Consider the following 24287-nt stretch of genomic DNA (forward strand, 5'->3'; position numbering starts at 1 on the left):
CTACATACAACATGGGTCACCGTTCCTATCTCATGCCCAGCCCCTGCTTTACCGGCAACTTAGCTATTTCACAGAGGACATGTGCCAACAGTTGTCATTTGTCCGGACAAAGGCCTTGTTTGTGGAGCTACGGGTTGTTACAGCTTGAAGGGGTCTAAAGGCCCTCTTCATCCGCTACATGGGAAGATTAAAGGGCAGCAGTGATACTGATGCTCGTTACTTGGCAGCTCATGCAGCACGTCTACGCTCCACATGCACCCCGTGCAAAGCTGTCTCGGGAATCTACGCTGCTACAGCATCTCAAAGCTCAGCAATACTTGTTGGCTCGTGGAAGTGGGTGAATAGTTGTAGCAAAATGTATAGCTTCACCCAACATCGGTGCTTCTCAACGTACTGTCTTAGATCACGCAATATTGTCTGGGATTCCCACTGAAAATGCAGTTTCCTGGGCCTCAAACCTCCTAGAATCACAAATCTCAGAAGGAGGTATCTAGGAATGTACATTTTTAACAAGCTTCCCAAATGATTTTAGACACCATGAAGTTTGAGAACCACTGTTACAGCCAAATTGAGGTTTCTATAATGCGAGGATGTGAGAATACGAAGAAATTCACATTCCACGGGAACTACAGAACATAGAGAAACACAAGAGTGAACATCTTGATAGTCCTCAGTGTTGCCAAATCAGTATTTCTAGAATAAACTGTGACCAAAAGGCATTCAAGTGGGACCAAACCATTGTAAGATTAAGACTCACACCTCTGTGCACACACATCTGCCTTAGGAATAATGGCGACTCTAAGCCCACAAGTCCTGCCTGAGGGGGCCTGCAGCCGTGAGGGCCACACTCACTCGTAGGGAATGCTTCTGAAAATGATGTGGTCCAGGAGGGTGATCTGCTCAGCCAGCTCCATGGCTGACAAGGTCTCAAAGCACTCAGCCTTCGGACAGTCTGTCTGCAAGAGAGGAAGGTGGGAATGAAACACACTGAGAGCGAGGTGCCCAGCAGCTCAAGGCAGCTGCTCAAGAACAAAGGTCATCACAGATTGGGGCTACAAAGAAAATGGCAAAAAGCTCAGAAACATCAGCCAACATTAATATCATGGACCAACAGCTAAACCCCAAGTCGAATTTAGTTCATCTCACAGTGCTTCATTGGTAGAACTACGGTTGAGCATCCAGGTATCAGTTATGGGCAAGTTGTTTGCCTCTGAGAAGCAGTCTGAAAATAATCATGCTGAATAAGACCATGGCTGGACTTACCAGTTGAATTATATCCTCTAATTTTAGGTGGATGTCATCTTGATCATCTTGTGAAAGGGCCCTAAAAAATGAAATCAAAGTATCATCCATGGAAAGAAACATGCCAGGAGCAAAATGACAACATGCATTTGGTTCTCCCTGGGTGGGAAGCTGAGGGGTTCGGGTCCATGAGGCTGTGCTGCCAGCTGGAGCCTGCAGAGACATAAGCTGGAGACAGAAAGTCAAGGAAACAGAAAAACACACACATTAGAGGCACAGGAAGATCATAGAGAGAGCTGGCTTATATCAAGGAGCCAACTTGTTACACACAAGGTTGTAAATAAAACATCCATAATCGGGGCGCCTGGGTGGCTCAGTCGGTTGAGCGTCCGACTTCGGCTCAGGTCACGATCTCACGGTCCGTGAGTTCGAGCCCCGCGTCGGGCTCTGTGCTGACAGCTCAGAGCCTGGAGCCTGTTTCAGATTCTGTGTCTCCCTCTCTCTCTGACCCTCCCCCGTTCATGCTCTGTCCCTCTCTCTGTCTCAAAAATAAAAAAAAAAAAAATGTTAAAAAAAAATCCATAATCAAGGTGAACCCGAGCGTGAGCTGGTGTGCTCTGCACTACCGAGAGGATCCAGACTGTGAGTTCAAGTATCCTGCGATCCCATCAGTCAGAGATTCCAACGGGCCTGAGTGCCTCACCAACACTCCTCTAGCTCCCACCCTGGCCCTTCCATGCTGATGCTGAGGCAGAAGAGGCAGAGGACCCCCTCCCCATGAACATGTAGACAGAAGCTCAGAGAAGTTCCTGGTTGGCAAGAATTTGAACAGTGCAAAGCAGAAGCCAGCAGGTAAACTCTTTTCCCTTGATTCCCAGATGGACTTTCCCAAGATGCATTTGGTGCTATATCCCCAAACACAGAGTTATTCAGCTCTCAGTATTTTTTTTCAGTGATGAATGACTGAATAAATACATAAGTTAATGAATCCTGAAGTGGGTGCGGGTTTCAGAGTGGGAGTGACATTTCATGTCCAACAGAAGTTCAGAGTCCAGGAGAATTATACTGATTACATAACTTACCATCTGGGCCAAGCATTTTAAGCCTTCCAAAATGAAGACACAATCACATATTAAAAATACTGAAATATTTAAACAGTCCCAAACCATGTAGCCTGTCTGCTGTAGGAAGGTAGTTTTAAAAGAAATAATGGGGGCACCTCAGTAGCTCAGCTGCTTAAGCGTCTGACTCTTGATCTTGGCTCAGGTCATGATCTCAAGTTTCATGACTTCGAGCTCCATGTCAGGCTCTGTGCTGACCGTGTGGAGCCTGCTTGAGATTATCCCTCTCCCTCTCTGCCCCTCCCCTGCTTGCACATGCTTGCACTCTCTTTCGCTCTCTCTCTCGCAAAATAAATAAATAAACTTAAAAACTAAAATAAATAATGATGTGATGTTCTGTTGTGTTCTGAATTGATGAAAACAGAACTACAACCCTCAAAAATACAAAAGCAACAGAGATAGGGTACCATATACACGCTACACGCCAGCCGTGCGTTAACCATCTGACAAACACTCTCTCTTGTGTCATATGAGATCCCTTTGAGGTAAGCATTATGAGGCCCATTTTACAGATAAGGAAACCAAAGCTCAAGGGAACTGACTAACTTGCCCAGGATTTGGTCAGCTGTGCTGTCCTGTTGCTCTTGCTTATCTTAGGCACACTTATAAAGACACCTCTTCAAGGCTCCAGCGTAGAACACACATCCAGAAATGTCCAGTCTCTTTCCTCTCTTTTCCTCTTACAAAAGCTCTTGGCTGTTTAGCAGAGGAGCAAAGGACTGTTTACCAAGGAGAAGATTCCTTCTAGATTCTAGGAGTGGTGGTCCTCTTCTTAGCAATGAGCCATATCATTTGCAATCAAAAAGAAATATTCATAATACGATAAAAGGCAGATTGAGGTGAGGAAAAAATAAGCAAACACAAGTCTTTCTCCAAAGATTATTAAATCCTACCTAAGGATTACACACACGGGATAAAAGTGACTATTTCCCAAAGCTCATGTCATTCTTTCCAGGGTAGTCTGGGTTCCTGGAGAGAGATCGGTGGCCACATAACTATGTGTACCCATGGAAAAGATATTTTTTAATGAGGCTGGGTAATATTCTTTCCTTGGAAAGAAGTGGTCAAGAAAGTAGTTAGCGTCTATCAAATGTTCCTTTCCTCAGTGATCTCACGTTAATGTTCCAAGATACATCTGGTCTGGTTAAATTATCTAACATTTTCTCCTCTCACAAGTGCCTATTGATGCTGCTCGGGGCTTTGTGAGGTTTGTGGGTCACCTTTTCATGACCTGAACCCATTCCAGCTGACTACCTATGAAGCCAGTCTTTGTTTCTTTTCCTTTCATGGCATGTTAGTTGTCTACCAAAAACTCTCTGCCACATAGATTCAGAACAGCAAGTCCATACAATGTCACAGGGGGAGCAATATTTAGAAATAGAAAAGTCTCGAGCCAAGGGTTTTATTCACAAAGAAGACAACAAACTATGTATGCCAATTAAGTTTCTTCCTCATAAAGTAATCCCTGTGAGACCGTGTGGGGCAGAGATGGTTCATCACTGGAAGCATCCAGTTTACTGTATAAAGGTAATATATGTTTAAATACATTTCATGTTTACATCTCACTGTTACACAGCTTGATTGCATATAAATATCTCATGTCTGGGCTACCTCTAACTACAGTGCGATATGTCTTTATCTCTCGCAACCACAACTTGTATCCACTGGGAGGTATGTTCACATATTTTCCCTTAGATGTGAAAACTCTGGTCCAGCTCCAATACTGGATGGATTTGCTTCTAGTCTCCTGACAGCTTTAGCGCTTTGATGCCCACTCCAGGATACTGGGTTTCTCTCACATCTCCCAGTCAGCATGATCTGTTTAATATTTGTGCGTTTATAATAACAACACCAGGTAAATTTTATTTATCTAATTTGATTTTTTTATTTAAAAAAGTTTTTAAACATTTTATTTATTTTTGGTGAGACAGACAGAGCATGATTAGGGGAGGGGCAGAGAGACAGGGAGACACAGAATCCAAAGTAAGCTCCAGACTGCAAGCTGTCACCATACAGCTCGATGTAGGGCTTGAACCCACAAACTGTGAGATCATGACCTGAGCCGAAGTCGGATGCTCCAGATAAAAAATTTTAAAGGAAATGGGATTATTCAAGTTCTATGACTGGAAAAGTGCTCCTTCAACAGTAGAAATCAGATAGTCTTAAAAACTGAGCTAAGAGCAACTGCCCTCTGTCCTCAGACTGGTCCACACTCTCTGGGCTGCCTGCTGTGACTAAGACTGGCTGGCTTGTGCTCCTGGCATGACCTGCCTGCCCCAGTCTCTGCTCCTCCTCACTTTGTGAGGTTTAATCACTTGTTGCTTCCCTTCTGGGACCTACCAGACCACCTCTTCCTTCCTTTGCTTTCTTAGACATGGCTTTACTTCCTTCTAGGCTCTCTTGAGCCCATTGCTATCCTTGCTCTGGCATATCTTAGAAATGCATGGAAACTTTCAGTACTGAAATCTCATGGCTTGGTTGGAAATAATTCCGTTTGTTTCCACATTAAGAAATGAATTAACAGGAACATCTTTGTAATTTTCAGGGTTACTAAATAATCCTTCTGATTTCTGTTTCTTTCTCATATACTCCATGATGGCTTCTTTTCACAAAGAGATTTCATGAATGATGGCATCCCATCAGGGATGGTTATATCTAGGTGTTACTTCCTACTTCACCCTCTAATCATTTTGACATGATTGTAAAAATATAAATATAAGGGCGCCTGGGTGGCTCAGTCGGTTAAGCGTCCAACTCTTGATTTTGGCTCAGGTCATGATCTCACAGTTTCTTGACTTCGAGCTCCATGTCAGGCTCTGTGCTGACCATGTGGAGCCTGCTTGAGATTCTCCCTCTCTCTTTGCCCCTCCCCGGCTCGCACTTTTCTCAAAAATAAATTAAAAAGAAGAAATAAAACTATAAATATATAAGTATCATACATATAAACATAAGTATCTGATTCGGTAAGTTATCAGAAACTCTAACAAATGAATGTATCATTTATTCCTCTTATAATCACAATCTTGTGTGCTGGGGCAGGGACCCTTAAGCTTAGTGCCGGTGGAATGACTTACTTGACAGGGGAACTTCAATCAATGATCAGTAGTTTTCTGGCACCACCTAGCTTCCTAGGAAGGTGTCTCAGAGAACCAGCTGACCCAACTGGAACTTGGGGTCTGGTTGTCTGCTCAGTTAATGGGCTAGTGATCCCAATGGTATCCGTCTGCTTTAGTTGATATGCTCAGGGCTAAACAAAGGTGTTTTGTTTCACTTGGCCTCATGGGAATAAAGATGGTCAAAGGAAGAAGAATGGATGGCATAATATCTATTCTCTGCTTGGCTCTGTGAGTACCTGTGGAACGGTGACAAATTGTCGTACCAGGAACTAAAGGAGCTATTTTCACAAGAGCCTGAGACTCTAGGTTGAGTGAGGCATGCTCTGGGGCCCATGTGGCTCAGGAATGGGGCAGGTGGCATCTTTGCCAGCTTTTTGATAGGGAAATGGTGGCTTCAGAAGACGGTCAGGCAGCATGCTAGACAGAGACAGTGATGGCACTGATAAGGTCTCTCCCTCAAATGGTCTTGGGTCAGTGAACTTGAATAAAGATGCTGAGGCAGAGGGGAGTCTGGGTGGCTCACTAGGTTGAGTGTCCAACTCTTGATTTTGGCTCAGGTCATGCTTTCATGGTTTGTGTGTTCGAGCCCCAGATTGGGCTCTGTGCCAAAAGAACGAAGCCTGCTTGAGATTTCCTCCCTCTCTCTCTCTCTCAAAATAAAATAAACATTTAAAATTTTTTTAAAAAGATGCTGAGGCACAAAAATGACTGGGTTTGTTCCTGAGCACACATTTCTTGGGGCTTTTGGAATATTTGGGGAAGACTCTGCGAGGGATCAGAATTGTGGGTGGGCAGCTGGGGCCATCCCATCATCAGAACTGCCTTTTTGCTTTGCTTTTTACTTCTTTTTTTCTTCTCGTTTACAAAATAGCAAGTGGGTTATAACTATGGTTTTTTGGGAACAACTATATTGAGATATAATTCCCATATCAAATGATTCATCTACTTGGAGTGTACATTTGAATGATTTTTGTATTACATTCACATCATTGTGCAATATGAAATTGGGTTTCAATGTTATTATAATCTCTTTTGTATAGATAAAATGATGAAGCCCAAGGAAAGTCGAGTTTGACTAAGACCTAGCCAGCTCCTACTTGGGCCATATTTCCTTGATGGAAGAAACTATTTTTCCTAAGAGCTACGGTCGGTGCTAATAATAATAGTAATAATAATAATAATAAGTGCAGCAGTAATACAAGTGCTATGTTTCAGGCATTGTGTTAACCTCTTTAAACATATGATACCATGTAATCTTTATAACCATTCAATAGTAGGTACTATTGGCCTCATTTTATAATTGAGGGAACTGAGGTTTAGACTGGTTAAGAAACTGGACAGCTTTAAGTGGCTGAACCAAGATTATACCCGTGAACCCTGTGAAAATAAGAATCAGACTCTGCTCCGTGTCATGCTCCCAGGCTGTACCATCTACTAACATTTCTATTTCTTATTCATTTCACACCTCTAATTCTCAGGCCATTTATTTAACAAAAAGAATTTGCACATCTTAAGCCTGATGAATAATAAAGACTTGGGATGGTAAACAGGATTCATCTTAAATGCCAACTCCAATTAATGGCGTGCTGGTCAGTGGAGTTCTAAGCTCACCCCTTGGTGCAGGCAGAAAGCCCTCAGGATTGATTAGTAATGTCTGGTGTGGATGTTGTGAGAGAATGGGCAACATGGGTTTGCACATTCACCAATCCTGTCTGAACACCTCATTTCCCTGCCAGCTGTCCAGTCAAATGTCCCTGGGTGCACAAACTTCCAGAAAGTGGTTTCAAAATGTTAGTGTTTTAAATACAAAGAGCATAATAACCTGTGTACGTAAAGAAGAAAGGAATAGTAATCATTCACAGATATAACCACACATTCACTGAAACCAGGCTTTATCTGAAAATGTATTTACAATTTAAATCTGAAAATAAACATAGTAACAGAGCCCCTAAGCTTCTTTAGGTGTTTTCATAGCATGGAAAAAGTGAAGAGGGCCTTTAATAGATTCCTAGAGTTGCCCTAATAAAGTACCACAAACTGGGCATATTAAAACAATAGAAATTCATTGCCTTAGAGTTCTGCAGGCCAGAAGCCCAAGACCAACATGTCGGCAGAGCCACGTTCCCTCTGAATCCTGTAGAGGAATCCTCTCTTGCCTCTTTCTAGACTTCTTCTTCTTTTTTTTAATGTTTACTTACCGCTTTTGAGAGAGAGAGAAAGAGAGAGAGAGCGCGCGCACAAGGGGGGAGGGGCAGCAAGAGAGGGGGCCAGAGGAGATGAAGTAGGCTTTGCGCTGACAGCCTGGAGCTGACACAGGGCTCAAACTCATGAATGGTGAGATCATGACCTGAGCCGAAGTCAGATGCTCAAACGACTGAGCCACCCAGGCACCCGACTCGTTCTAACTTTTAGTGGTTTGCCAGTAATCGGCATTTCTGGCCTTGCAGCTGCCTCACTCTCACCTTTGCATCATCTTCACACGGCATTCTCTCTGTGTCTTGCTCTGTCTTCACATGGTCATCTTCTTATGAGGACACCAGTCATATTGGATTAGGGGTCCACCCTATTCCAGTAGGACTTCCTCTTAATTAATTACATCTGCATTGGCCCTATTTCCAAATCACATTTTGTGGTACTCAGGGTTAGAACTTCAACATACCTGCTGTAGAGCAGACACATTCCACCCACAAGAGCCCCTAGACCAAAGGAGTGTCTGGTGACGGGATCTTGAGCTAATGGTAGTAAGAATGACTTATGAGCCAATTGCTAAAAGGCTGCAGACCAAAATCTGGCATTGCTGCGTTAGAGAGGGACTTCCAAAAACATAGTAGACTGAACTAAGATGGACTCCTCTCAGAAAGCTGGATAACAAGGAAACAATATATTCGAGGTTAGAAGAAAGAAAGGCCTCTTTCCAGAGACTGTAAATGAAGACAGAACTAGAAGTCAAAATGGTAAAGGGGTACCAGGCTCTAGCAGATAGATGCTGGGCTTCCCACCCCCAAGCAGGGACAGACGATATAGCCATGAGTCAGGAAAGCTATAACCGAAATGTCTGCATGAAACCCCTGATGGCTGTCCTCCTGCTGTAGAGCGTACTAGAAAAGAACTCCACCCACCAGTTCAAGAAGCTGTAAGAAAGTCTGTGACCTCTTTGGATGCTGGGTGTAATGACAGACACAGACAGTCTCTTGTAGGAAACCCAAAGTTCAAGCTTTTATCATGCAGATGTCCAAAGTTATACAACCTGTATGATGTGGGAATCCCAACCTGAGAAGAAGTCAGTAAAGCTGGTCTAGGACTTGCGACACGAGCTGAAGAAAATACACAACTACTATCTGGTGGCACATCCACAAGCCAGGAGCACAAGACTATCACCGAAATGCCACCACCAGCTCATCAACATGAGCTTACAGCAAACAACTAGAACCGACGGCAGGAAAACATCATCTCTCTGCAATTCCTGCTGGAGTCACAGGAGAGGATCCTCAAGGCATCCTCTTCTCCGCTTTTGGTCCTGCAGCAAACCACGCTCTGCCCACACAAACAGGAGCAGCTGCACTCCTGGGCCCCACACAAGTCACGTCGCCCAGTCCCAGTGTTCCTGAGGCAGCGTGCGCCAATCTGCCCCCAGAAAAGAGACGATACGTAGTACCTTGCCCCTGCCTACCAGAACCCCCGCTGCCCCCAGGAGTCTCAGATACATCTTTCTGATTCGATAGGATCTTATTTTCTGGAACACAGCACAAACCAACCAACGTAATCAGGAGGCACCTGAAAACTGCACTTACCTCAGAATATTCGCCGTGGCTTTCCTTTCTTGGGGAAGAAGGTCTGGGTCTCGCAAAACTTCTTCTAGCAAATTTAGGACATTCATTTTTAGTTCGTTGTTGAGCTCAAAATCCTATAAAATAAAATGGATCTTTTAAAAGTTTAGTTGTGGATGTTTTAGCTCCAGGACACATGGCACCATTTCTCATGATAAATTCTCTTGAAGTGATATATAGGAAATTAAAAAGTATGGACCCTAGGACTGCTCTCCCCACCAGAGATCCTGAGTTAATTGGTTTGGGATGGGGTCCTATTGTTAGTATTTCTGACAGGCTCCCCAGGGGCTGGAAATTCCTCAAAGAGATAGGTGCTTCCCTTAGCCTGGACCACACAGCACCTCCTCCCCATGTTTACATCTATTCACCTTCCATGTCTAGGAGGTGATATACTTTCTCCCAGGAGCCTTCCTTTGCCAATCTAGTGGGGCAAAGGGCTTTGTTTCGATGCTCTCAAGGTTCCCCCTAGCATTACCTACTGCACTGTACAGGCCGAAATAATCATCTGTTTTCCCACTGGACTGTGTGTAAGATCGGTAACTGGGGCAGAGCAATGGCTCACAAAAAAAAAAAAAAAAAAAAAAAAAAAAAAAAAAAAAAAAAAAAAAGATTGGTTGCAAGAATAAAATCTGTCATTTGGGCAGTGACTTGAATTAAGAACTTCAGTACAGATGTGCCAAGGGTTAAATAAAGGACACTCACAAACCAATGGGGCTGCACCAAACAAACCCAGGAGTGAAACTGAAGGGCGCCCACTGGGCAAAAGGTAGAACACGTGAGCATCAGAATGAATAATGATAGTGATAAATAATAAACAACTGAATCACAACAACCAGTGATGCTCACAGAGACCTAAGTAGGTAAATACATAGAGAAGGTGGAAGAGGAACTTTTCTTCAGAGTAGAATTCCAATTAGCAAGTGCAAAGAAACAAAAGAGCTTTATAAAAATCACCATTTTGTCCAAAGCAGTAATAATGGATCAGGCAGCTGAATGGATGCTGAAATTAACTGGGAAAGAGAATTAATAATGTCCAAGTACCCACATACCCCTGCCAGAAATGATTTATTACGAAGAGAGACAGACAAAGTGATCAGAATTACCATCACTAGTAATGGAACAAACCAACATCATGTACCTACTAATGTAATGCTCTGTGAAAATCATCAGTTATTATTTTTTCCAAAGATGCAGAATCTCACATGGGCATTGTGAGGCACACTGTGCTCTTCAAAAATGTTAACGTAATATGAAAGACAAATAAGAACTGGAACTGTTTTACTTTAAAGGACACCAAACGGACCATGGCTACATGCAGCATATAACCCTGGGATCGAGGGGGAAATGCTCTAAAGGGCATCACTGGGACAACTGGCAAAAGTCAAGTCAGGACTTTGTCCTGGTTGAGAACATCATCAATGTTAGATTGCCCTAAATTTGATCAGTTCACTGAGGCTAAGAGCAGGCTCCTGTTTTGCAAAGACAGGGAGGAAGGAGGGAGGGAGAGAGACAGACAGAGAGAGAGAGAGAACACAAATGTGGTAAACATGTTAACTATTATTAGTGACTGTAGATGTGTATTAGTGTTTGTTTTATCCTGGCATTTTTCTCTTGATTTGAAAATTTTCAAGGTAAAAAGTTAAAGAAAGAAGTAATAAGGTAAAGATGTGTTTCTTGCCCTTTTTAATTTTTTTAATGTTTATTTTTGAGAGAGGGAGAGCATGAGCACGGGAGGCGCAGAGAGAGAGGGAGGCAGAGGATCCAAAGCAGCCTCTGTGCTGACAGCAGACAGCCTGAAACGGGGCTCGAACCCACAAACTATGAAATCATGACCTGAGCGGAAGTCGATGCTTAACCGGCTGAGCCAGCCAGGCACTCCACTTGCACTTTTTAAAAATTCTTGCATTCTTTTTAAAAATTTTTTCTTTAACATGTATTCATTTTTGAGAGAGAGAAAGAGAGAGTCAAAGCATGAGTGGGGGAGGGGCGGGGGAGAGAGGGAGACACAGAATCCAAAGCAGGCTCCAGGCTCTGAGCTGTCGGCACAGAGCTGTCAGCAGGGCTCGAACTCGCGGACCATGAAACCATGACCTGAGCCGAAGTTGGACGCTTAACTGACTGAGCCACCCAGGCGCCCCTAGTGCTATCTTAAAATACACCTGCAGGAAGCACACTGCGACTGTCAGGTTATCGGAGGTGAACTGTACACCTTCTAAGTCCTGCTTTCAAGGACCTGACTCTGACGGACTATATTCCCATGAGCAGAAGTGAATGTGTATTTTCCCTCCTATATAAAGTTACTCTCTAGAACTACGTTTTAACTTTCAGGAAAGTAATTTTGAAGCACTGACATTCTGAATTCTTTTAAATAATTAGAGAAAACATTGCTAATTGGAATGAATCCAGTAAAAAGAAAAACAGCACGCTTTACCTATATTTAGTAAATTCAGGGCAAAAATGTCCGTAATTTCACAAACTGTAGACAATGCAATAGTCTGCCCTAATTTGAGTGGAATATTTTTGTGCCTCAGTTTGGTGGAGGACTATGTAACAAATTTGTCTCAATATTTTGTTTTTAATGCTTCACAATCAGTACCATTTCTTCAGAACAGGAACCACTGGGGCCTCAGGCAACACAGAGGTTATTATCTCTTACCATTCTTAGGCCTTTAGCTGGTATGTCTTCCTAAAATTTCCTCTACTTATTGTCCAACAGCTTCTTGGCTATTGGTTTTTGTTTTAACATGTATGCTAGGAGAAGAGAGTAGTATCTTGCTACTATGTTTTCTTTGTCCTACCTCCTCTCCTGTTTCAAGGTGAAGGGAATGTTTGTAAACAGTTAATGACCTCACTTACTTCAATCCCTGCACACTACCAAAAGATTTCTCAGCCATCAGGAGTCTGTTTCCTTAATGAATATTTGATATTCATCAGTGAGATGATGGGAGTCCTCCTGTAGCTATGTCAGTCTCTAATGATGCACATAATCTGATTATCATAAATGGATTAGTGTGAAGGACATCAGGCCAGTGTTTGGACCTTGCTAAGGGCTAATTAGCAATTTCATCAACCAGCGGGTACCTACTGTGCCCCACCCTGGGCTCAACAGGGGAAACAGTTCTGAGACCCGAGGAAAGCAAGTTGTATGAAAGGTCTTGTTAAGGAAAATAAAATGTAATTTTATTATTCTGAGCTCTAGGAAGACTAGCCTGAGAGAGAGCTCTGAAAACTTGGTGGAATTTGCCCAGACACTATTCGGAGCATGATGAAGGTTATAGGTGAATATTTGTTCTGCTGATGATGTAGCTGATGTAAAACAGGTTAACTAATGATGGCTGAGTACAAAATGGAAAAATTCTCACTCACAGTTTCCCCTGACATTTGCACAGGTTTTTACCATGTTCGAACTGAACTGCTATGCATAATTTCATTTCTCCCTCAGCTGACCCAGGAGCAGACAAGGCAGAAACCTATAATCTTGTGTCATACACGGGCCACTGAGGCTGAAGGGATGTGATCATATGGCTGACAGGAGACATGTAAGGAGGTGCCAGCGTGAAGACAAAAACACAAGTCTTCCATCTGACTCTGGTAACCCGCGCTTACACCTGTGCTTCTATCTGTCAATATGCCCACAAATCACCGCAGATTCTAATGCAGTAGGTCTGGAACATTCTACTTTTCTAATGAGCTCCTGGGTGATGCTGATTACACTTTCAGTAGCAACACTTTGCCACTTTTTTTTTAATTCACTCAAACAACAACTCCTCAAAAACTAACTAAAAAACTATCTGAATCCTCTGATGTACTACCTAGAATGTAAAGTTTTCTTTTTTAACGATGCACGTAAAATGCAGAATTGGCCACTCAAAAGTCCCTGTTAAAAACAGTAGCTACTACTTCGAGAGAAATCTGGAGCAGCTAAAAGGCACTTGCCCTAATTAAATCCAGAGGTGGATTATTCATAATAAGTCTGCCTAACAGCCATTTTAAAATTATCTGGAATCTAATTTTTTGTCACATTTCCCCAGGCCCTGGAAATGGGAAATGAGAATACTAACTAGGTGGGAGGGAGAACACGGTCTGCTTCTCAGAGGCAGCAATCAAGGGCGCCCACAAGATGGCGCGCCAGGGTCGTCTGGCTACCTCACCACCGCCTTTGTGCTGCGACCTGGCCGGACTGGCTCTCGGGGAGCAGGGCCCTCCCTGCAGGGAGAAGCTGCCTGCTGTCGGTTATCTCATGCCCTGGATCAGGGAACCCTGCGGCACCCAGGAGGACCTGAGGCAGTCACCGCAGCTACCACAGCAACAGCTCATGTAGGTTGGTTTTTGTTTCCCAATTTTTGAAGGAGAGATGAAGAGACGGAAAATCAGAAAACAGAAACGACCCTGCTTCCACAGGTGGAGAGCCCAGAAAATACGAGACTTTTACATTTCAGTCTACACTCGCAGTGGGGGAAAGGTAGAGCAAAGAACAGCAGGCTGGGTGACGGACAGAAGAAGGAAACATTAACCCCAGAAACCCGGGGGTCCGGGGGGGAGGGGGCAGCCCCTCTGAGTCTGAGGAGTGGTTCTAGGCCTGGAAATGTAGCTCCCGAGAACCCCTGAAAAGAGGTGATAGCTCAAGCAGACTATCAGGAAATACAGCAAATGCTTAGGGACAAAAGGTTACCAACAAATGATGTCAGAATCTTCCTCAAGTGGTTAAGCTGTTGGGAGATGAGGGTATTTTACCAATATCTCACTGACTCCGCTCAAACACATTCATCAATGACTAGGAAGTCAGCATTTCCCTTTGGTTACTGAGCAATTCCTCAGGTCATTATCATAACTAAGACTTTGTGAGAGTATGCCACACGCTAGATGACATTTTAATCACTTTATGATCCAATTTAACCCTTGATAGCAACACAGTTACAATCATTACTATTCCCATTTTACATACAAGGAAGTCAAGGTACAGAGAAGCTAAGTTATTTTGCCCAAAGTCACACCAGTAGCAAGTGGCAGACTCAGGACTCGACCCTAGGCAGTGTTAGCTGAAACCTGGGTTTTTAACTGCACACCACAGACTGTCCAAAAACACATGGCTATCAGTGAATTAGTGCTGGTGGCTTGGACTGAAAAGACACATCCAACAGGTGGTTGCCTTACTGAGTCTGGAACTATTTCCCACCTATACTAGCAACCATTTGAGATAGAGATCTTGAAACTCAGGTTTGTATTAATAAGACTGGATCATATAACAGAAAAATAATACAAGACACAATAAATCAGATTCCCCAGCACGCTGAAACAAAATCCCCTGCTCACAGCTTAGGTATGTTGGCAATTACGTTCATTCTTTCAGGAGACCAGGGTAATAATTACTAATACACAATGTATGGCCATGGGAACTCTAGGACATCAAGAAAATCTGATTTGATAAACACAGTTTGACAATAAAGAGAATTATGAGAGTAATTTTCTTACTATAATCAGTACAGTGTATTCCTAACAGTGGCCAGAGTTTTTAAAAGGAAAGTGTCAATGCTGCAGAATGGAGTAAAACCACACAAAAAATTTTAAAACCTGGGGAAATGGGCTCATAAAGAAGGGGCTTAGGATGTGTTAGGCTCAAAAATAAAAGCCTGCGATTTGACAATGATTTTCAAGAAAATGAAAAGCATGCTGTTTCTGTCTTCTTTTACTAGAGAAGATGAAGAATTTAATTTACATTGTAGTGTACGTTTAGGTTAGATCTGGGCCATCTGGTCAACTGGGAAACTGAGGCAAAGATGCTGAGTGATCTTCCCAAGATCTATGCAAATCAACTTTGATAGGCTGAGGATATGCTTTTCTGGATTCCTCATTTTAATGAACTAGAGATAACAAGCCTCTAAACCAGTGTGGTTTTCAGTTCTTTTAAGGGGAGTGGGAACTTCATTCAGAATTTAAATATTGAAACGTGATCCCAGAGGAGATTGTGCTGGCTAAAAGCTGGCACAGGAGACCCTGCACAGTACCTGTTTGGCCTCGTCTACCTGACACCACCCTTGGTCTGCCTGCCTTCTTGCTACCTCTGGGCAACCTTGACTGTGAATCACAGTTACGCACTGGAAAAGTGAAAGGCAGGGTTTTCCAGCATTTCCCATCAACTAACTACAAAAATATTTTAAAAGCCTCTTTGTTTGCCATACAAAAGGAATAACCTACTCAAAAACACACAAGGAAGAGCATTAAGTTTGGAATAAAATCTTCCAAAGCAATGCCGTAGTAATTCCAAACTTTCCAATACCTGTTCAACACTTACTCATAAGGTTTTAGAATCTCCAAGGAGGAACAGAATATATAGGAATGTGTAACTGACCATCATGTAGGAGCTTATGCACCAGGAAAAGGTGGTAAAACCCAGATAGTAAGTAAGCCCCAAATTTGGTAGGCCCAGGTGCTCCTGGTGGGGGCCCAAATGTTTGTTGAATGAGTGGACAAAAGTTCTAGGGAAGATACTTGACTTTGAGACATGTGGTAATATGTTACCTAATTCTTCTTAAACTGGCGTTTGGGGAAATTATTTTAGCAGATGTGAGGTGGGAGGCTACTAGAGGAAGGCACAGTGCAAAATGTGGAAGATTTGTCGGGACAAAAATAACTGGGAAGAGGCAAATGGCAATGAATGACACAGACTGAGTGAGAAGGAGGAAATCATGCAAAAAATAATTTATTTGGCCATTTTCTAACAAATGATTCCTCATCTGAATAGCTTGCTAAAATGCAGCCTCTAGACCTGAACAGCTGTGCTCATAAGAATTTTAAATACTGCCCACAACCTTGAAATCACGTAACTCCCAGGCTTCTAGCTTTACCTCTCCAAAGACAATCAGTCAGTTTAAAAAGCATTTATCAGAGGAAAGAGAATTTTTCTAGATAGGTGGTTAATTGATAGACTGTACCTTCCAAGACAATGACAAAAATTAGAGGGGAAAAAAAAGTTTGGAAAGGCCTGCTTTTAATCTTGATTTTTAAACTTCCATTGTTAATTAATGCCACATGTCAACAAAATTATCATTGACTTTAAGTCAAGAATAAGTCTTAGTAGAGAGTGGTCTGTAAGTTATACTTTGTTCTCCGTGCCCTCTGACCCATAAGAGGGGAAAAGACCAATAAAGAAAGCTGGTAGGCAAGCTGTACCTCATTCCTTTCCCCATAGAGAAGACAGACCCAGAGTCAGGAATGTAGCAGAAGCAGAGCCTTTGACATCCAGCCAGGAAGAAACTACGCAAAAAGATCAGGAGATACAGGTGGTTGGCATCTGGGAGCAGACTGGGCAGAAGAGGAAGCACAAAGGGCAACATGGAGGCAACACCTTCAGGCCTGAACAAACCAGTTGATGCCCTACTGCCACACTGGCTCCTCGGAGTCCTGGGGGATAGAGTCCTAAAATGATGAAGGGGTGCTGGTCCAGAAAAGGAACCGAGAGCTCAGTCCTGTGTGCCACGGTCTCCAGAAATGCCTCCTAGGACCACGAGTGATTCTATCCATGTAGAATGCAAACTGGGAGGGCAGTAAGAAGCTGTTGATGTACGTAAAGTCCCAGACAGTGTTCCTCCGTGTTTTCTGCCCATGAAACCCATCCACGGAAGGTTAAAGAATCCCACTGGATTTACAGAGAAAGCTAAATTTCTGTCTTGGCAACTAATGGGAACAGAAAATAGGTTCCATTTAAGACAGTGGTTTCTTTTTTTTTTTTAACTGATTATTTATTTTTGACAGAGACAGAGCGTGAGCGGGGGAAGGGCAGAGAGAGAGGGAGACAAAGAATATCAAGCAGGCTCCAGGCTCTGAGCTGTCAGCACAGAGCCCAACCCAGGCCTCGAACCCACGGACCACGAGATCATGACCTGAGCCAAACAAAGTCAGATGCTTAACCAACTGAGCCAACCAGATGCCCCTAAAACAGTGGTTTATTAACCTCTTAATTACATTTCACACAGACTTAAATAAATCCTGTTGTTAATTTCTCACCAAGTTTTCTTTTCTTTTCTGTTTTTAAGACAAGTATAGTAGAAAGCTTAAGGAGAGTTTAAAGGATAACAACAGGGATGTATAAAAGATAAAAAAAAAACTTTGGTAAGTAGTTGAAGGAAGTAGGATCTTGCTTGGTTGTTTGCCTGGATCACAGAAAGAGAGTCAGAAAATGAAAATCTATCTTCAGGTCTTAAAAAAAAGAAGAAAAGAAAAAAGAAAAACCATAGTTATCAGATCATAGTTTCTTACATGTTATATTTTCTAGGGCACTCTGACAAATAATTCATTTGTGCATAATAACCCTTTAAAGATCATTTTGCCAGTTTTATGAATGAGGAAGACAGCAAGCTGGCATGGGAATCTAAATGAGAATTCAGGTTTCCAGGTTTCTCTCCTCACATGAGTCCTTCCTGACCCAGCAACTAAAGTGAAATGTGATGCGAAGACAGTTTGTTATGAGGGAGAAGGACACATTTTGATAAAACAATATGGGCAGGATTGGAAACTACAGTGATGAAAATAAGTACCAGCCTACATGCCCGGAAAACAGGAGGAGCCAAAGGGAACTTAAGTGGCTGGCCTAATTAGAGCATTCTCTGTTTCACTTTGGCTGCCTTCATGGGAAATATGAGTTTGTGAACAAACACTGGTTTGTACCTGGTGGACGTTTGGGATTTCTTAGCTTGGATATGCAGAGGTCAAAGGGCAGTGGTGTGGATAACTAGACACAAAGGAGCACAAATTAGTAAAGATGAGACTAACATAAAAAAGTGTGTGGTCCATTGATTATCTTCCCATTTAGTGGCTTTATAAAGCTATTTGCAAGGTTGAAGCAGGAGACAACGAATTTGTCATTTAAACAAATAGTTCAGGGTGTCTGGGTGGCTCAGTCGGTTAAGCGTCCAACTTCGGCTCAGGCCATGATCTCACGGTTTGTGAGTTCCAGCCCCATGTCAGGCTCTGTGCTGACAGATCAGAGCCTGGAGCCTGCTTCACATTCTGTGTCTCCCTCTCTCTCTCTGCCCCTCTCTCACTCACACTCTGTCTCTCTCTCTCTCAAAAATAAATAAAGATTAAAAAAAAAATTTAAACAGAAATAGTTCATAGCTGCCAGCTTCTCACATAGCAACTAAATTTTCTCTTTTTATTCCAGGCATCCCCATCAGCACCCACTGGCAGGAGACAGGCCGCAGGAGCCTCACTGTACTTTGGGGCTGCTGGGCAGGGGGGCAGCATCTAATCCACGGTTAGGTGGGAAGCCTGTGGTCTCCTGACCCTTAACCACAGATAGCACTAGCTCTGGTTTCAGCCACGGCCAGCAATGGGGAGGCTGGCACAGGAGCATATAAATCACCATCTCCACACAAGAGGTGCTGTTTTGGTTGTCAGCACGGAGGCAGCCCTCTGCCCCATAAAACCATACAAATCCTTTACAGAATAGACTCTGGGACAAAAGTAACTTTTCCAAGGAACGATTTAGAAATAGAAAAAGCATGGTCAGTATTAGCATATGATATTCCCACTGTTTTGAGTCAGGAATGGCTATGTACGTTTTGCATTTCAAGCTGTCTGCACCCCAAAAGTTGGCCAGTGAGATCAGGGGCTAGAGGATGTGCTGGGCAGCCAGCAGCCTGGGCGTGCACCCTCACTCTGCCACCTGCTATCTGTGTCATCACAGGCAAATTATCTCATCTCCCTAGGCTTCAATTTCCCCATCTGGAAAGCTGGGATAATAACAATATCTACCTTGCCTCCCTTAAAAGGTTGAGGTGAACGGTAAATGACTTACTATTTGAAAATAACTGCTTAGAGGAGAGCCTGACCCAATAGTAGGCAATACAGTATTTGTTAAATAGTTAAAACATTGGGAGTCGTGTCATTCAGAATTCACCCTCGTAGAGGAAACAGTCTTCTCAGTCAGGGGTTATGGTTTCAAGTTGCCTATAAAAGACCATGCACCATAACTAAGCCTCAGACCTCAGGCTGGCTCAAAAATCATTTCTATGGAATGCAACGGCTTGTGTTGTCCTAGCTCAGCACCAGCGACACATCTTCCCTGGGAGCGGACATTGGGAAATCTGATCAAGCTATGGTAAGGATCTAGGCAAGGGCTCTTGTAAACTCCTGGGCATCTTCAGGAGCATGAGGACAGGAAGCACCCATGTAATGCAGAGGGTGGCGCAGCCCAGGAAGCGTTCTTTCTCCAGCACAGAGCTTAGAGATCAGACATCTGTCCTCTGAAGATGGCCTTGTAAGTGGAAAAGAAGGTCCACAGCTCAGGAGCAGAGACTGAGCCTCAAGTGTGGAAGGGGAAGTCCCCCATGGGACTGGCAGGAGCAGGAATGGACAACAGTGAGGAGCTGAGCCCGAGGGCAGGATGGGGCTGGAAGCAGGCTCAGTGCTATCAGCTGGGGTGACAGGAGCTGCCTATTTAGTAGCTGGCTCTTTCTTACACGTTTCATTCTCCCGCCCACATGGAAAGTCTGCACTATGCTCATCCTTGGCCCAACCTCAGTTTCAGATTTGGAATAAAGAGTAAATCTGAACTTAGTGCTCTAATTTGATGCTAGATTTAGTGTCTTACTAAGCAATGCCAAAAAAATTAAAAATTTAAAAAGGGGCCCCTGTCATCTGTCAGAATAACTAACAGAAGAGACGAACTACATAAACTCTCATTTTAGGACACCCTGATCCCTGAGGTCTTTGAACACACGAAGTCCCTGCCATGCCAGCAGCAATCAGTTTCCCACCTCAGTTGGTCCACAGGGCATGTTTCCACCGGAACACTGACCTGAAGCTGCAGGCTTGAAACCCAAATGCAAGTATGCTCATTGGTACATTCCCTTACTGGGAAGGAGCCATCACCTTCTTTGATATTTATAGCCCCAACACCAATGTTACACAAAGGTTTTGCTTTGTCTACGTAAACCCAATGGAGATGTGCCCCTCTCTGGCAGGCCTACTGCTGGGGCCGAGTGGGGATGATCCACAGGTTCCTGTTTTGGAGGAATGGGGCACTGCAAGAGAGAGGAAGGAATTAGAGAGCTGGGTCTGGCTTGCTGCTGTACTTCTGAGCGGTCCAGAACTGTGCAATTATACCATAGCCATTAGTCACGTGTTTTTACTTATATTAAGTTATATTAAGTTAAATTAAATTAAATTAAATGTTAAAACTGCAATTTTTCAGCCACCCTGGCTGCATTTCAAGGCTCAGTCAGCCTCATGTGGCTCCAAACTACTGTAGTTGGCACTACAGACACAGAATGTGTCCACCATTATAAGAAGGTCACCTGGGCAGCACTGATCAAACCTCTCTGTGACTTAATTGCTTCACTGGTCAAATAGGGGTAACAACCTTTGCCTGGGTTTAGACCCTCCCGGGGCTCTGCCAGGAAGCAGCCATTTGCAACGTTCTGAGCATGCATATATAACAGATGCTCTAACAGGTATTACCTCACATGATCCTCACAATCACCAGAAGAAATAGGTGATACCATGCTCACTTACGCAGAAGGAGAAATGGAGGCCTGGAGGAGCTGAATAGTTAGCTGGGCCACATAGCTAATGAACGGTAGGGCGGGGATTTCAATCCAGATAACTTTGACCCTGAAGCCCGTGCTCCTCACCATCCCCCCTGCTTCTCCAGCAGGCTTCTGAAGGCCCCTCTGCTCCGGCATCCATGCTCCATGGACACACCGGCCCCGGGCTCAGCTCCTCCTAGGATATTTGGAGGCCTAACAGTTTCACCTCAGCTGCTATGAGTGACTACAAAGTGGAGGAGTGAGAGCTGCTAATTCTTGTCTTACAGCCCAAACTACATTTATTTGTTAAGTGTGTTCAGGAAGTGTAACAGAACATATATTTTAACAAAAGGATTCATAGTATCTGTGTATGTGAGTATTTTTACATGATAAAGTATATATAAAGCCCTCTTATGGGGGGGCCGGGGCGGGGGGGGGGGGGGAGCGAGTACGTATGTAAAAAGTATCATACACATTGTTAAAAGTAAAAGAGGGGCCCCTGGGTGGCACAGTCGGTTAAGCATCCAACTCTTGACCTCAGCTCAGGTCTTGATCTCAGGGCTGTGAGTTCAAGCCCCGCATTGGGCTCCATGCTGGGCATGAAGCTTACTTAAAAAAAAAAAAAAAAAAAAAAAAGGAAAATAAGAAGGAAAGGAGCAAACTGGGGGAAATCAGTGTAATTGGCAGATTAAAGGTTTTACCCTTAGTACAGAAAAAAGTACCTAGTATCAAGAAGAACAGTACTAAAACTAACAGAAGATTTGGCAATGCCCAGGAAGAGGGGCATGTACTGGGAGGGGGCTCTCGGTGCTCAGAATGGTAGTGCTACAAGGTGTGTACAAAGGTAAAATGTCACTGAGCCACACTCATAGGTTTAGTGCCCTTTATGTGGAGAATGTAATATCTCAATAAGTTGCTACAAAGCATATAAACTGAAATATAAGCTGAAGAGTTCTTCATCATCAGCTAAATGTGCTCTCTTTGCCCCTCACACAATGAATGTAAGAGGACTGAAACATAACAGCTGTGTCACTTGGATATACTCCGTGAAACTGCTCTGCAGAGGTGACTTACACTTCCTGTACCATAAACAATGATGAAATCATCAAGCAGCAGTACTGCTTGTCACTGATCATATTAAACTGCTCTGTAGACCATCCTTCCCCACCCTGCGTGTAGTTTTGGGCAGGGACCAATGTCTTCAGGGACCTTTAGTTATAAGAACAAGTCTTCAATCAAAAATGTCCAGTCCATGGGGCGCCTGAGTGGCGCAGTCGGTTAAGCGTCTGACTTCAGCCAGGTCATGATCTCGCGGTCCGTGAGTTCGAGCCCCGTGTCAGGCTCCGGGCTGATGGCTCGGAGCCTGGAGCCTGTTTCCGATTCTGTGTCTCCCTCTCTCTCTGCCCCTCCCCCGTTCATGCTCTGTCTCTCTCTGTCCCAAAAATAAATAAAAAACGTTGAAAAAAAATTTAAAAAAAAATGTCCAGTCCAATATATTAAAGTTGTGGTTCGGTCCAGAATAAGACATTTCCTTCCTGTCCTAATCTAGCCTGTCCTGAGCCTGGAAGCCTATTTAGGAGGCCTCCTGTACTTTCCCACTACCAGCTCTCCACTTCTTGCTTTCACTTCTGACCTCCAGGGAAACGCACGCAGACTGACGTGCTGGGGCAGGGGGAGCCTGGCCCAGGCTCCCTCTGGATACGGCAGGTGGACAGTAGCTAACTCTTCCTCTCATGGGGCACTTGGTGGGACTTTTGGAGACCTCTCCACTGGAGATTTAAGGCCAGCTCCCCTGACTCAGGTAACGTCTGGATCCTCCAACACTCACATTTACTCCGTGTCCAGCACACCCCAGGTCTCAATTCTTGTTAGTGAATGAATAAAGGAGGTGAGGAATCAGAAAGACAGTAGCTACGTTCCCTCCATAAACTCCTTTGGGAAGGAAATTTTTAGGTAAGTAAGTCATTTCATCTGATCTCACACTTTTAAAATATTCCCTTTAAGTTAAGAAAATGAGTGACTGTTTGATTCTTGGCCACTTGTCACTCAGACGGTACCCAGAGTCTGATGGAGCGGGTTGTAACCTATGGATGTTGTTGCAGGCTCCTTTATTAATGCCATTCCATGGTCTGTAAAATTCCTCAAACAACTGGACAGAGTATCTTTCCAGAATCAGTGGATCACTAAGACAGTTTAGGAAAACCAAAATTGCTATACATTATACAAACAAGGTCAGGCCTTTGACAGGCACTGGAGTGCCAGCCTAGAAGTCCCTCCCTCTCCTGTGCACAGAAGACAAAGCAGTCACACAAGCATGTGTTTAAAAGCACTACAGCCCTGGAACCTGCAGATACCTTGGAATTGTGCAAATGACACGTTAAGGCCGCCTAGCAGGAGCTGTTTGAGAAGTATGTGGACGCTTAATGAAAACACCTCTTTCTCTCAGATTTTCTCTCTTTTTTTAAAAGTTTATTTATTTATTTTGAGAGAGAGACAGGGAGAAGGGAAGAAGCAGAAAGAGAGGAAAAGAGAGAATCCCAAGCAGGGTCTGCACCGTCAGCATGGAGCCTGATGTGGGGCTCAAACTCAAATTGTGAGATCATGACCTAAGCAGAAACCAAGAGCCAGATGCTCAACTGACTGAGCCACCCAGGTGCCTCCTTTATCTCAGTTTTTCTCTCTGATTTCCCATCCCTTAGTCTCCGTCTTGACTGACTTTGAAAATTTTAAACATTCAAGAATACCTTCCTGGACAGAATGAACAACAGCAACATTAAAATGCAAACTCGATTTGACAACTATTCCTAGGCATCTCCCACGTGCCCAGAGCTGCAGAGCCCTGAGGAGGGAGATGCCAGGATGAACGAGACAGTCCTATCTGCAGGGAACTACAAGCTCCTTGGAGGGGGATGAAATGTGCATCTCCTGTCCTTAACTGGAAGGGATTTGGTCACACCCACCTACAGTGTACTTTATGTCTTTCATGCTTCTTCATTCAACGTCACCTTTAATCCTCACCAGATCCTTGGGGGAGGTAAAAGATGGGTGGCTGTCCTCATTTTCAGAAGATGATATTGGGGTGCCTCAGTCGGTTAAGCAACTGACTCTTGGTTTCGGCTCAGGTCATGACTCATGGTTTCCTGAGTTCAAGCCCTGCATTGGGCTCTGCGCTGGTGGCATAGAGCCTGCTTGGGATTCTCTCTCTCTCCCTCTCTCTGCCCCTCATCCATTCACACTGTCTCTGTCTCTCTCAAATAAACAATGTAAAACTTAAAAAAAAAAAAAAAAGAAGAAGAAGAAGAAGAAGATACTAACACCCAGTGAGGCTGAGTGACCAATTCTGCCCCCACAGAAGATTCGGTGGCAGAGCTGGAAGAAGAATACACATACCCCTGACTCTGTGCTGCTACTTCTGCTAACCCATAGATAAGGCATGTGGGAGAAATCCAGAGT

The 24287-nt window shown here is 43.8% G+C and overlaps 1 protein-coding gene across 2 annotated transcripts in view; it reads right to left on the reverse strand.

Annotated features, from left to right (window-relative positions):
* RASGRF2 (Ras protein specific guanine nucleotide releasing factor 2) overlaps nt 1-24287 on the reverse strand; it is a 245496-nt gene that overhangs the window by 19419 nt on the left and 201790 nt on the right. For both annotated transcript variants that reach the window (XM_058728352.1, XM_058728343.1), the window contains exons 19-21: nt 9271-9383; nt 1264-1324; nt 853-956 (exon numbers count right to left, since the gene is read on the reverse strand). In XM_058728352.1, coding sequence (XP_058584335.1) covers nt 853-956; nt 1264-1324; nt 9271-9383 — 278 coding nt within the window. The remainder of the gene's footprint in view (nt 1-852; nt 957-1263; nt 1325-9270; nt 9384-24287) is intronic.

The sequence above is a fragment of the Neofelis nebulosa genome, chromosome 1 (genome assembly GCF_028018385.1).
Source record: "Neofelis nebulosa isolate mNeoNeb1 chromosome 1, mNeoNeb1.pri, whole genome shotgun sequence".
NCBI classification, from domain to species: domain Eukaryota; kingdom Metazoa; phylum Chordata; class Mammalia; order Carnivora; family Felidae; genus Neofelis; species Neofelis nebulosa.